General features: G+C 43.6%; 1 protein-coding gene across 3 annotated transcripts in view; it reads left to right on the forward strand.

Moving 5' to 3' along the window:
* Positions 1–15,369, forward strand: part of ARFIP1 (ARF interacting protein 1) — a 222,610-nt gene that overhangs the window by 58,400 nt on the left and 148,841 nt on the right. For 2 of the 3 annotated variants that reach the window (XM_073576373.1, XM_073576375.1), the window contains exon 2: positions 9,521–9,600. The exons of the other annotated variant lie outside the window; for it this stretch is intronic. In XM_073576373.1, coding sequence (XP_073432474.1) covers positions 9,523–9,600 — 78 coding nt within the window. In that variant the 5' untranslated portion in view covers positions 9,521–9,522. The remainder of the gene's footprint in view (positions 1–9,520; positions 9,601–15,369) is intronic. 3 annotated transcript variants of the gene reach the window in all.

Here is a 15,369-nt window from a genome sequence, read left to right on the forward strand (position 1 = left end):
ATCATTATTTTCCTCAATAATGATTTTTTAGCCCACTATTTTTTATTTTCACAAGGGTAACAGGATAAATCGGACACCTAAAGTTGTTGTTCAGTTTGTCCTGAGTACGCTGGTACCCCATATGTGGGGGGGACCACTGTTTGGGCGCACGGCAGGGCTCAGAAGGGAAGGAGCGCCATTTGACTTTTTGAATGGAAAATTAGCTCCAATCGTTAGCGGACACCATCGTGTTTGGAGAGGCCCTGTCTGCCTACACTTTGGAGCTCCCCCACAAATGACCCCATTTTGGAAACTAGACCCCCTAAGGAACTTATCTAGATGCATAGTGAGCACTTTGAATCCCCAGGTGCTTTACAGAAGTGTATAACGCAGAGCCGTGAAAATAAAAATATTTTTTTTTTTCCTCAAAAAATGATTTTTTTAGCCCGCTAATTTTTTTTCACGAGGGTAACAGGAGAAATTGGACCCCAAAAGTTGTTGTCCAGTTTGTCCTGAGTACGCTGGTATCCCATATGTGGGGGGGAACCACTGTTTGGGCACACGTCGGGGATCGGAAGGGAAGTAGTGACGTTTTGAAATACCAACTTGATGGAATGGTCTGCGGGCGTCATGTTACGTTTGCAGAGCCTCTGATGTGCCTAAACAGTGGAAACCCCCCCACAAGTGACCTCATTTTGGAAACTAGACCCCTTAAGGAACTTATCTAGATGTGTGGTGAGCACTTTGAACCCCCAAGTGCTTCACAGAAGTTTATAATGCAGAGCCGTGAAAATAAAAAATGTTGTGTTTTTTTTCACAAGTCATTTTTTTAGCCCCCAATATTTTATTTTCCCAAGGGTAACAGGAGAAATTAGACCCCCAAAGTTGTTGTGCAATTTTTCCTGAGTACGCTGATATCCCATATGTGGGGGTAAACCACTGTTTGGGCACACGTCGGGGCTCGGAATGGAGGGAGCGCTGTTTGACTTTTTGAACGCAAAATTGGCTGGAATAAATCGTGCCATGTCGCGTTCGGAGACCCCGTGATGTGCCTAAACAGTCGAAACCCCGCAATTCCAACTCTAACCCCAACACACCACTAACCCTAATCATAACCCTAACTACAACCCTAACCCCGAACACACCCCTAAACCTAATCCCAACTCTAACCCTAACCACAAGCCTAACCCTAATCTTAACCCTAATTCCAGCCCTAACCCTAATTCCAGCCCTAACCCGAAAAAAAAATATATTTTTTTTATTTTATTGTTTGTGCCTGGCTATGGGGGTGATAAACAGGGGGTGTATTTACATTTTTTTTTTTTTTTCATTTTGATCACTGTGAGAGTTTCACAGTGATCAAAATGAAAGGGCAGCCGGCAAATTCATGGGCGCCGCCATCTTGGACAATGGCATTTTCCAAGATGGCGGCGCCCATGATCCGGACGGCGGGACACCGGGAGCCACAGCAGGACATCGGAGGTACCGGGGGAGGGGGAAATTGGAAGGTGGGGGGAGTGAAAGGAAGGGGAGGGGGTGCAGATGATGACGGCGGTGACCGATCGGTGTGTGTGTGTGTGGGGGGGGGGGTCGGGTGTCTGTGTCCAGCCATGTCCGATGCTATTGCAGCATCGGCCATGGCTGGATTGTAACATTTCACCAAATTTCATTGGTGAAATATTACAAATCGCTCTGACTGGCTGTTTGGCTGTTTCACTTTTAACAGCCAATCAGAGCGAGCGTAGGCACGTGGGGGCTAAGCCATGCCCCCTGGGATTAACTATAGAGTGTCCTCTTTGTGCGGGTCGGGTGACCTTTCAGTGACCCGCAGGAGGGTGATTTATAGCATGACTCCTACGTAGGCGTCATGGGTCGTGAAGGGGTTAAATTTGATAGTCACTCAGTCATGTAAAAGTTCCCATAATGTCATCTCAGAAGGGTCGATTGAAATGAATCTTTAGTAACTTTCTGTCTGGGTGGCTATGATCTGAAAAAGAGATTACAGGGAGTCTGTCAGCACAAAATTACTGTTCAAACCATGCATAGGTGCTCCCATGGAGTAGCCTAACTGTCCAGTGCACCATCACACCTACTTGTTTTGCATCGATCTCCAGCCCCACTTGATTGACAGTTCTGGTGTTGCAGAAGCCAATGGAGAGCCGAGATGGATAAAAAAACCAAGTTGGTGTGACGGTGCTTTGACCGGTATGGCTATGCCAAGGGTGCAGCGAGCACCTCTGCTTGGTTTGTGCTGATACTCCCTTTAAATTTGTGTAACCATACGTATCATCTTCCTTGGTACAGTAGGCATCACACAATAGGTCTACGAACCGACCACGGAACTTGTAATGTGTGATAGTAACATTGTACTTTTGAACCGATCTGGACAGTAACCTGATACTTTTTCCTTTCTTCCCAGAAGAAATGCTTTAAACATGACTCCATTCGGTTTTATTTGTTTAAACATAAGATTTCCAGGTTGTCATTTGTGCTTGCTTCTGAATGACAGCTTCCTTAAAGGGCCTGTCACACTAAGCGATATCGCTATAACATCACTGGTTTTTGTGACGTTATAACGATATCGCTATGTGTGATACTTACCTCCAACCGCTCCTCCGCTGGTTATCGCTGATCGCGCGAGAACGTCCTGGACAGTTTCTCGTCGTCAGCTTCCTGTTGAGAGACTAGCGTGGAGCCGGGCGGGACAACGTCAGGATCGCCTCGTCTGACAGATAAGTAGCGACCGCTGCTATGTCGCCGGTGAGATCTGCCTGTGTGGCAGCTCATCTAACGACCACTTAGTGATGCACCAGCGATCCTGACTGCGTCACATCGCTGGTCGGGATCGCTGGCGCATCGCTAAGTGTCACAGTACCTTTACAGACTACACTATTTTTCCTTATCTTTTTCTTTGCACACTACAGCTTTATATTTTAACATTGATCTGGTATATGTAGGGTTAATTTCTGTGTCTGGATTGAGTTATAATTACTGGAATTGTTTCCGGTTTTTTTTGCCATTTGTAGAACAATGACCGGTTCTTTTCTACACTCATTAAAGCTTGTGTCGCTTTCCCACTTTCCTGTGGCTAACGTCTGATAACGGGTATATTTCTTACCGCAATGCTTTGTGTTATATTTCTAATTTCCTCTCTGCAATTTTGCTCACTTCTTCAGTAAATCGAACACATGACATCCCCTCCGGCCTCGCTCCTGTAAGGTTCTGCTTGATCTGTGGAGACAATCACAATGAATAACAGATCTTCAATTATGAAAGTGAGGACCTGACTCCCGATCTGTCTCTGTCCACTGCAGCTAATAACCTCGGCTGTAATTGACCTGCCACTAGGAAACTGCTGCAGGTGCCGGCACCGAAGGATCACCAGGAAGCAATTATTGATGTAGCCACCATTCGCTGACCTGTCTCATTTAATATGATCTCACTTTTTACAATGACTATTCCTTGACTTTGCATCCTCAGATATAACCATTTTATGCTGTCAAGCAAAACTTGCGTTATTTTTTTTTTTTTTTTTTTCTATACAAAGATGACATCATATTTGCCTTAAGATTTGTCACAAACCTGGACAAAGATATCAGTTTGTTTTCTTCAAAGGTTCTTTAACATTTCCAGCAGTCAATAAGTTATTCCCCATTTTATTATTTTGGAAATAACCCTTTGAATGCCTCTTTATTATTTTGATGGTTGGACCTTAAACATCAAGCCCATTTTAATTTTCCCTTTCGTGACTCCACTTTCTCCTAATATAATAATAATAATACATTTTATTTCTATAGCGCTGACATATTCCGCAGCCCTTTACATTTCAGAGGGGACTTGTACAGACAATATACATTATAGTATAACAATAATCACATAGATCATAACCGATACCAAGAGGAGTGAGGGCCCTGCTCGCAAGCTTACAATCTATGAGGGGAAAAAAGGGGAGACACGAAAGGTGGGTGGTAACAGTTGCCCTGATTGTATGGACCAGCCATAATGTTAAGTGTGTAACAGTACGGATGCAGAGGGCTAATGGATGCATAAAGCATGTGGGAACATGATGCGGGGAACCTGGTTATGGTAAAAAACTTTTGGCTGTGCCACACAGGGATAGATTAGGTTAATATGTTGAGGCGATAAGCCAGTCTGAATAAATGCATTTTCAGGGCACGCTTAAAATTGTGGGGATTGGGGACTAATCGTATTGACCTGGGAAGTGCATTCCAAAGAATTGGCGCAGCACATGTATAGTCTTGAAGACGGGAGTGGGAGGTTCTGATTATTGAGGATGCTAACCTCAGGTCATCATCAGAACGGAGGGCGCGGGTAGGATGGTATACTTAAACAAGGGAGGAGATGTAGGGTGGTGCTGAGCCATGGAGGGCTTTGTGGGTGAGGGTAATAAGTTTGTACTGGATTCTGGAGTGGATGGGTAGCTAGTGTAATGACTGGCACAAGGTAGAGGCATCGGTGTAGCGATTGGCGAGGAATATGATCCTGGCAGCTGCATTCAAGACAGATTGGAGGGGGGAAAGTTTGGTAAGAGGGAGACGGATTAGAAGGGAGTTACAATAGTCGAGACGAGAATGAATAAGAGAAACAGTAAGAGTTTTTGCAGAGTCAAAAGTAAGAAAAGGTCGAATTCTAGAAGTGTTTTTGAGGTGCAGATAACAAGAGTGAGCCAGTGATCGGATGTGGGGGACAAAGGAAAGCTCAGTCAAGTATGACCCCAAGACAGCGGGCATGTTGCTGAGGAGTAATAGTAGAATCACACACGGAAATGGCAATGTCGGGTATAGGTACATTAGTAGCGGGAGGAAACACAAGGAGTTCAGTCTTTGACAGGTTCAGTTTCAGATATAGTGAGGGCATGATGTTAGACACAGCGTTTAGACAATTGCCGGTGTTTTCTAGAAAGGCTGACGTGATGTCAGGAGAAGAAGCGTATAATTGGGTGTCGTCAGCATAGAGATGGTACTGGAAACCAAATCTACTGATTGTTTGAACAATAGGGGCAGTATACAAAGAGAAGAGGAGGGGGCCTAGGACTGATCCTTGAGGAACCCCAACAGTAAGGGGAAGATGAGAGGAGTAGGAGCCAGCAAAAGATGCAGTAAAGGAGCGGTCAGAGAGATAGGAGGAGAACCAGGAGAGAATGGTGTCCTTGAGGCCAATGGAACGGAGCATAGTGAGGAGGAGCTGATGATCCACAGTGTCGAATGCTGCAGAGAGATCCATTAGCATGGAGTAATGACCATTTGATTTAGCTGTTAGTAGATCATTAGAGAATTTAATGAGGGCAGTTTCAGTAGAATGTAAAGAGTGGAAACCGGATTGGAGAGGGTCAAGAAGAGAGTTTTCTGAGAGATAGCGGATAAGACGGTAGTGGACCATGCGTTCCAGGAGTTTAGAGATGAAGGGAAGATTAGAAACAGGTCTATAGTTAGCCGCACAGTTTTGGTCGAGGGATGTTTTTTAAGTAGTGGATGTATGATGGCATGCTTAAATGAGGAGGGAAAGATACCAGAAGAGAGAGAGAGGTTAAATATTTTAGTTAGGTAAGAGGTGACAGCAGGGGAAAGGGTCTGGAGTAGATGTGACAGAAATGGGTCACTGGTGCAAGTGGTTGGGCGAGAAGATGCAAGGAGCCTGCTTACTTCTTCTGTGACTGGTTCAAAGTCAGAGAGTGAGCTAGATGCAGTGGGGGAGGGAGGACAATGCATGGTATGAGGTGATTGGGAGATAATTTCCTGTCGGATCTGGTCAATTTTTTCTTTGAAGTAATTGGCCAGATCGTCAGCTCGAATCTCCGTGGTAGGGGCCTGCACTCTTGGGTTGAGTAGAGAATGAAAAGTGTCAGAGACGTTTAGGGTTATTGGACAGTGAGGTGATGAGGGTGTTGAAATAGGTTTGTTTTGAGAGGTGAAGGGCAGTGTTGTATGTTCGAAGCATAAACTTATAATGGATGAAATCTTCGGGTAGGTTGGATTTTCTCCACAGACGTTCGGCGCACCTGGAGCACTGCTGCAAGAAACGTGTTTGCAGGGTGTGCCAGGGTTGTCGCCGTCTGTGTTGTGGTGTTCTATTTATAGGTGGTGCAAATTCATCCAGGGCACTTTGAAGTGTTTCATTGTAATGCTTCAATGCAGAATCGGGACATGAAAGGGAGGAGATAGGGGCCAATGAAGTGTGCAAGTTCTTCATAAGTTTCTGGGTGTTAATGGCCTGTATGTTTCTATAAGTATGGACAGTGGGGGTGACCTGAGCAGCCTGGCTTTTCTTGATAGAGAATGAAAGAAGGTTGTGGTCAGAGAGCGGGAATGGGGAGTTTGCAAAATCATCCACTGCACAAAGCCGAGAGACCAAGTCGAGGGAGTTCCCGTCTTCATGCGTTGGAGAATTAGTAAGCTGCAAAAGGCCAAACGAGGAGGTTAGAGATAAAAGGTGAGTAGCAGATGGGGAGAGTGGAATAGCAATGGGGATGTTGAAATCGCCCATGATGAGGGTAGGGATGTCACAGGAGAGAAAATGTGGAAGCCAAGTCGCAAAATGATCCAGGAACTGACGGGAGGGGCCGGGAGCACGATATACCACCGCCACTCGCATGGAGACGGGGGTGTAGAGTCTGACGGCATGGACCTCAAAAGAAGGAAAGACAAGTGAGGTTACTTGAGGGATAACCTGAAAGGTACATTTTGATGATAGGAGCAGACCAACGCCTCCACCTGCTCTATTGTCTGATCTTGGGGTATGAGAGAAGTGTAGTCCCCCGTATGAAAGAGCAGCAGCAGTGGTAGTGTGTGACTGCTGAATCCAGGTTTCAGTAAGAGCCATGAGGTTAAGAGAATTAGAAAGGAAAAAGTCATGAGTGAAGGAGAGTTTGTTACACACTGAGCGAGAATTCCAAAGTGCACAATTAAGAGAGACAGATGACATGCAGGGAATATTAATAAGATTAGAGGGATTTCTGAGTGTAGCAGTTGGGGGGTTTGACTTTCTATAACATGAGGGACCAGGGTTGGGAGCAATGTCTCCTGCGACTAGGAGAAGGAGGATAGAAAGAGTGAGCAGATGGTTAAGTGATTTGTGAGAGCGTCTCTGGTGTTGAATGGTGGGACTGAATGGATCTGTGCAATTTAGCAAAGTTAAGAGTGTGAGTGCTATACATAGGAGAGGAAAGGAGTGAGGGGCCAATATGGACGGAGAGTAGAGAGTTAATACCAGGGCGGTGAATGTGTATAAATGCAGGGGCCAGGATATAAATTATACAAATGCATATGGTAAATATTTGGGGTTGCCCAAATGTACAGGGAAGAGATATATTTATGTGTCTTACCGGTCTCCTTCCCTGTCTAACTGCCATGTTATAACTGCCAGCGTACTTAGATACATGTACTTTGATTACATGTACATAAATGCCCCCTGCATAAATGCTTTCCCCAGCCTAGCTCTGAATTTATAGAAGGCCACTTCTCAGATCTTCCTTTTTCTCTCCTTACTCGTTAGCAATCAATTCTCCTTATAGATTGCGAGCACGGCCCTCACACCTCTTGGTATCTGTTAAATGATTGGTGTTCTGAAATGTCTGCTATTGCCTGTATATGTCCTTTCTGACTTGTAAAGTGCTGCAGAATGTGTTGGCACTATAAAAATGATACATTTAGTAGGACTGTAGTAATGGAGAACTAACCGGTATCATATTGAGACTTCATGCTATATTAAGGGTTATATGGAGGCACACGCATGTTTTTTTTTAACTTATTCTGTATGTATCTATGAAGAAAAGGTGTAATACATCATTGGATGTCATTATAGATATTCTTGATTACAGTAGTATTGTCTCCTAGAAGCCTTGCCACTTAGTGTTGTACATAATAGTGTGCTGCCATACTGGGTCCATATATAATAAAGGCGCACCACAAACGGCAAATAAAAAAAAAGTATGCGAAGAAGGTGCCACAGGGGGAGTGAATCAGTACGGGACAAAAAAAAAGAGAAAAGACTACCCAAGAATGTGCGCACTTCGTAGTGTAAAATACCGTATATACAGATATATTTCATTATAATTACCGAGCCAGCAAACAAGTGAATATAAAAACAATTAAAAGTAATATGACGATGGGATCCCAGACACGTGACCACAGAGGGAACAGCCTTTACACCAATGTATGTTTCACGTCTGCAAAAAAAAAAGTACAGTATGATATGATCACTAATCTCTTTGGGAGTATGGAAGGACTACAACATTCGAACATTTAGGGTATGTTCACACATCGTTTTTTGGGAAGAAAAAAATCTCTGCAAAAAATGCAGAGCAGTGGCAGAAATAGTGCAGTGTACAATACATGCATTTTTGTTCGGTATTTATGTGCTTTGCCGTGCGTTTTTGCAGTGATTTTTGCTTGCGGTTTTCATCCATTTATTTGAATGGTGAAACGCGCTGCATCAAATACACTTTGTAAAAAAAAAATGCAGCAAAAATGCCACATGTGAAGATAACTGCATTGTTAAATCATCATTCGCCTTCCAAAAACGGTAATTAGACCTACCGGTAAGGCAATGGTATTTCCAGGAGTCCATCCTGACAGGACTATGGAGGTTATCCTTGCTGGGACAGGAAACACGCGGGACGTTAGAGACCCTCCCACCCCACCCCACAGTGTCTTCCAATTACCACATCAGGATAGATGCAACAACATTTTCTTAAACACTCTTTATGTAAACATTAAGTCACATAGGTATAGAGCTTTTTGTAAGGGGAGGGAACTATCCATGCTGTCAAGATGGACTCCTGGAAATACAATTACCGGTAGGTTTAATTACCAGTTTCCAGGTCATCCCTCTTGACAGCACCGTGGAGAATATCAAAGTATGGCATTGGGGTGTGACCACTGCATGAAGAATTTTCCTGCCGACCGCAACCTGCTGTCCTGAGACCACACCTAGTGTAGTGCCTAGGAAAGGTGCTCAGACCATGGACCATGTTGTGGCCCCACAAATCTGGTCCACTGAAGCTCCCCTCCTTCTGCCCATGGAGTGGATACTGCTATAGTTGAATGGGCCTTTAACAAGCCCCTGGGTGGTTCTCCTGCCTCGTAAGCCAACTCTGTTGCTGATCTAATCCACCTTGCTATTGTAAACTTAGCAGCTTTCTTCCCACTGTTACTTTCCCCATATTGGACAAACAAATTCGAATCCTTGGAAAAGACACTGAGGGTCGGAGGTTGGGAGAGGCTCCTTTTAACCTCTCGTGTGTTTCCTGTCCCAGGAAGGATAAGGACGACTCCATGGAGCTGTCAGCAGGGATGACCTGGAAATGGGATTTGAAATAAATGTAGGTTTTTGAAGCCAAATTGTGGCACAATCTGTATTAGAAACGTCATGGGGGTGGATGGTGGCGGTAAATCGGTGCAGTCTTGGCTGCCTACACCGATTTGGTTCGTTGCCCCTGTAGATAAGCTGGTAGACCACGTTTTGTTATATGGGATCGCACAGTTCACACAATGCATGCTGATTCTGTTTATTTTACTTTCAGATATGTCTGACACCACAAGTGATACACCACCTAATGATGCAACATTACCCGATCCTGACGATGTTGTTTCTGACCCCGAGGTCTGTTATTAAGATAAATATAACCTAGACATTATTAGCCATCTTATAAAGCAATAAGATCTCCGCGAGGATTTGGAAGGCAATATGTCGCCGGCTGGATGCCAGGGATAATCCATCCCCATAAGGCTGTGGGCGCAGTGCCACCATTTGTGTCATTCTTGTCAGTGCTTAGTTGAGTGACAGCAATGATGAGAACTTCAATTCCTACAGGCTAGTTGTCTATCTGTATCCAGAATCATTTATATATAGCATTTTCCAGACCAAATGTGAATTTTTTTTTTTTTTTTTTTTGGTCAAAGTAGAAGCTAAGCGTGTTGTTCACATCAATTGATTTCAGATTTTCTAAGGCGCTGTTGAGACTTTCATTTTTGGGTTATGTGATGGAAAGCACCTGACACATGCACTTTGTATGCATAGACTGTCATTTACCCAGGATATACCTCGAAAGCGTTGTTTTGGCATACTTTTTTTTTCAGCCAGTTTTTAGAAAAGTCTTACTTGCACCGCTTCCTTTACAGAAGGGACATAGAAAAAAAAACATAGGAATTATCATTTCTTATTTAGGGCTTTTTCAGACATCAGTGGAAAAGAGACAGCACAGTCATTTTGCAGTTTAAAGGGAATCTGTCACCCCATTTTTTGGCCTATGAGCTGCGGCCACAGCCATCAGGGGCTTATTTACAGCATTCTGTAATGCTGTAGATAAGCCCCCGATGTAACCTGAAAGAGAAGAAAAACACGTTAGGTTATACTCACCGGAGGTCCGGTCCGATGGGTGTTGCGGTCCGGCGCCTCCCATCTTCTAGCGATGACGTCCTTCTTACTTCTGCCGCGGCTCCTCTGCAGGCGTACTGTGACATCTGAATAAGGAAAGGTGGGATTTAGGACTGTGCATCCTGAGCTTGTATTTCCAGGTGTTGTGCATCTTTTTTACGCTGATTCTTACTTGTAAAATGACATTTTTTAGTAGTTAGGGTTGAGAAAATATACTTTTTGTTATTGTTTGTGTTTTTCAAAGTGTACAAATTGTCATAGCAGTGAAAGTCTCTTAAAGGTGTCCTGTCCTCTCCAATCCAAAAATGTAAGTGTAGAATGTATAGAACCCTCTTCTTTCATTACCAGAAATTCTGGCAAAATGCTTCCACTGTTAAAGGTGAAGTGTCGAGACCATAAGAGTGCTGGTGTACGTATGTGCAAGATGGTTGACTGCCTCATTAAGACAACCACTTCTCAAAGAATCGGATTTGGAAGCACTACCTCTAGAAGACTTGTCACGGTCCATAGAGAAGACGTTTGGGCAGCACTCTCGGTGTCCTGGTGCGTGTCCCATGGTCCACGTCAGCCATCAGTAAAAGTGCAGAAGAAAAGGAAGAGACAGCACTTCCACCTTTTAATCAAATGTATTTGCAGTCCAATATGCCCAGTACGCAATGTTACGGCTTGTATTCCAGCCTCTTTGAAGCATGTCACCGGTTGGGGCCTGAAACTGAGGACAAGATTTCTTCATCCTTAAAATGGTCTGGTACAATAATGTAACTGCCAGTCCTGCTTGTCCACAGCAGATGATTAATGGTGATACAGATGTGCATTTCCCCACTTATTCATGTCTGGGAACATAAGAACATATTTTCTAGCAGCTTTATGCCATGTAATATTTTATATTAAATATTTTCTGTTGACGCAAACAGTTTTCTGTTGTATGGAAAAACCTAGCACCCGAACATGAAATAAAATCTGTTTCTCCCCATTAGCCAGGAAAACCCTGCCGAGAATGCCCACATAGAAAGCCGAGCCCACTACCTGTCCACACTCCATTGTGCGCCTCCTGCAGCCATTCTATGGCTCCTTGTAAATAAACAATGACCCATGAAATGGATCCCTTGTGCCGTCCTAGTTTTAGTGGGCTGAATGGATACAAAGTATCTTGATGATGTACGGACCCTTAACTTCTGTGTATGCAAAATAGTGGAAGTAAAGGAATATATTGCATTATTGATGGCAGCTTGCTCCTTTTTATTTCAGTGAGTAAAGTCAGTGTAGAAGGTGTGTGCAGGACCACCATGTCATATTATGCTCTATTACAGTGTTCATGACGGTCACAGGGCATGCAGCCTGAGCTGACTACTAAGGTGGGAAAAGGATGTGATCTCTTTTTATTTGTAGATGACATTTTGCAGACATTTCTGGTCTATCTGTTGGTAATCCCAACAGAGTACAGTTATCCTCTAATACCGAAGAGAAGATTTATTTGCATTCTATAACTTGGCAAAGAAATAGAATGTAACGTCATGCTATTCCTGCCTGCCAAGTACTTCTAAAGACAAGCAAAATAGCAGTTTACTTGTTACAAATTGGCCAATTAATAAGGCAGCTTTATTCTGATGGGACCTTAATCTGTCTATCACACATGCCTCTCCTGTGGCAAAAGCCTACAAATATAAAAAGCAAGTAGGATTCAGCACTAATTAGAACAGACATAGATGGCAGTTGGAGTGTGCCCCCATATTTAATGTGTGTGTGTGTGTGTGTGTATACTGTATATGTATATATATATAATGTGTGTGTATATATATATATATATATATATATATATATATATATATATATGTGTGTGTGTGTATACGTGTGTGTATATATATATCTCTCTCAATTAGAATTTCAAAAACTGAAAAGTGGGGCGTGCAATATTATTCAGCCACTTTACTTTCAGGGCAGCAAAGTCACTCCAGAAGTTCATTGTGGATCTCTGAATGATCCAATGTTGTCCTAAATGACTAATGATAAGTATAATCCACCTGTGTGCAATCAAGTCTCCGTATAAATGCATCCGCTCTGTGATAGTCTCAGGGTTCTGTTTGAAGCACAGAGATCATCATGAAGACCAAGGAACACAACAGGCAGGTCCGTGATACTGTTGTGGAGAAATTTAAAGCCGGATTTGGATACAAAATGATTTCCAAAACTTTCAACATCCCAAGGAGCACTGTGCAAGCGATCATATTGAAATGGAAAGTGTATCATACCACTGCAAATCTACCAAGACCTGGCCGTCCCTCTAAACTTTCATCTCAAACAAGGAGAAGACTGATCAGAGATGCAGCCAAGAGGCCCATGATCACTCTGGATGAACTGCAGAGATCTACGGCTGAGATGGGACAGTCTGTCCATAGGACAACAATCAGTCGTACACTGCACAAATCTGGCCTTTATGGAAGAGTGGCAAGAAGAAAGCCATTTCTCAAAGATATCCATAAAAAGTGTTTAAAGCTTGCAACAAGCCACCTGGGAGACACACCAAACATGTGGAAGAAGGTGCTCTGGTCAGATGAAACCAAAATCGAGCTTTGCCAAACGATATGTTTGGCGCAAAGGCAACACAGCTCATCACCCTGAACACACCATCCCCACTGTCAGACATGGTGGTGGCAGTATCGTGCTTTGGGCCTACTTTTCTTCAGTAGGGACAGTGAAGATGGTTAAAATTGATGGGAAGATGGATGGAGCCAAATACAGGACCATTTTTGAAGAAAACCTGTTGAAATCTTCAAAAGACCTGAGACTGGGACGGAGATTTGTCTCCCAACAAGACAATGATCCTAAACATAAAGCAAAATCTGCAGTGGAATGGATCACAAATAAACGTATCCAGGTGTTAGAATGGGCAAGTCAAAGTCCAGACCTGAATCCAATCGAGAATCTGTGGAAAGAGCTGAAACTGCTGTCCACAAAAGATCTCCATCCAACCTCACTGAGCTCGAGCTGTTTGCCAAGGAAGAATGGGCAACAATTTCAGTCTCTCGATGTACAAAACTGATAGAGACATACCCCAAGCGACTTGCAGCTGTAATCGCAGCAAAAGGTGGGGCATCAAAGTATTAAGTTAAAGGGGCCAAATAATGTTGCACGCCCCACTTTTCAGTATTTGAATTTCCACAAAAATGTAAAATAACCAATAAATTTCGTTCAACTTCACAATTGTGTCCTACTTGTTGATTCTTGTGGGATATTAAGGGTAGTAGTCCGGTAGCTCTGGCTGATGGGATGATGTGGGATATTAGGGGTAGTAGTCCAGTGGCTCTGGCTTACCGGATGATGTGGGATATTATGGGTAGTAGTCCGGTAGCTCTGGCTGATGGGATGATGTGGGATATTAGTGGTAGTTGTCTGGTGGCTCTGGCTGACGGGATGATGTGGGATATTAGGGGTAGTAGTCCGGTGGCTCTGACTGGATGATGTGGGATATTATGCGTAGTAGTCCGGTGGCTCTGGCTGACGGGGTGATGTGGGATATTATGGGTAGTAGTCCGGTAGCTCTGGCCGACGGGATATTAGGGGGTAGTAGTCCAGTGGCTCTGACTGACCGGATGATGTGGGATATTATGGGTAGTAGTCTGGTGGCTCTGGCTGACGGGATGATGTGGGATATTAGGGGTAGTAGTCTGGTGGCTCTGGCTGATGGGATGATGTGGGATATTATGGGTAGTAGTCCGGTAGCTCTGGCTGACGGGATGATGTGGGATATTAGGGGTAGTAGTCTGGTGGCTCTGACTGACCGGATGATGTGGGATATTAGGGGTAGTAGTCCGGTAGCTCTGGCTGACGGGATGATGTCGGATATTATGGGTAGTAGTCCGGTAGCTCTGGCTGACGGGATGATGTGGGATATTAGGGGTAGTAGTCCAGTGACTGACTGACCGGATGATGTGGGATATTATGGGTAGTAGTCCAGTGGCTCTGACTGACCGGATGATGTGGGATATTATGGGTAGTAGTCTGGTGGCTCTGGCTGATGGGATGATGTGGGATATTAGGGGTAGTAGTCCAGTGGCTCTGGCTGACCGGATGATGTGGGATATTATGGGTAGTAGTCCGGTACCTCTGGCTGATGGGACGATGTGGGATATTATGGGCAGTAGTCCGGTGGCTCTGGCCGACAGGATGATGTGGGATATTATAGTGAATGTGGCTATGCGGAGTTGGCGTGGCTATACATTCAGAGATATATATATATATATATATATATATATATATATATATATCTATATCATTATAATTTGTTATAACTAACCGTAGTTAGTTACTATGCCCGGGCAGCGCCGGGCTCTTCAGCTAGTTACATATAAAATTAATTATAGCTTTTCTTCAGCTAGTTACATATAAAATTAATTATAGCTTTTTTGCCTCTACTATTCTTCTACTAGGTGATGCCTCATATCATGGCTCTACTAATCTAAGTTGGGCACTGTTGGTGTTAGTGATGCATGTCATTATAGGCTGAAAATATAGAACAGATCAACAATGCAAATCCTTTAAAAATGCATAAGCTTTGCCTGTTTTTTTACTCTGGTGCTGAATTTGGATAATGTGACTTTTAATATATCCTAAATCTACGTTTTTAGATGGTTTGCTGGATGTGTTCTATTTTTTTTCTGTCTGGGATTTGCAGTACTACAAATTTTCTGTGCATTATGAATCTTGTACCATGTAGGTAATGTTTTCCTTTATAGGCAGTTTAAAATTTTAAGTGTGGTGTTTATTCCACTGTTGTTCAGTAGGTGGTGCTGTTTTACTAGTAAATGAGTAAAGGGCTGTTACTGTCATGTAGATGTTAATAGTGTAACACGTGCCCTTTTTAGACCGTATTCACATACCAGGGTTACATTGTTAGAGGTGCCAAAAGCAGGATATCCAGTCTACCTGAACTCGCCCTGTAGTATGGGATAGAAGAAGGTCTCTCCAACATGCCTGCCTAATAAGTGTTGATGACAA

Source organism: Dendrobates tinctorius, unplaced genomic scaffold (assembly GCF_039654945.1).
Source record: "Dendrobates tinctorius isolate UK_male_01 unplaced genomic scaffold, ASM3965494v1 ptg000008l, whole genome shotgun sequence".
Lineage (NCBI taxonomy): Eukaryota > Metazoa > Chordata > Amphibia > Anura > Dendrobatidae > Dendrobates > Dendrobates tinctorius.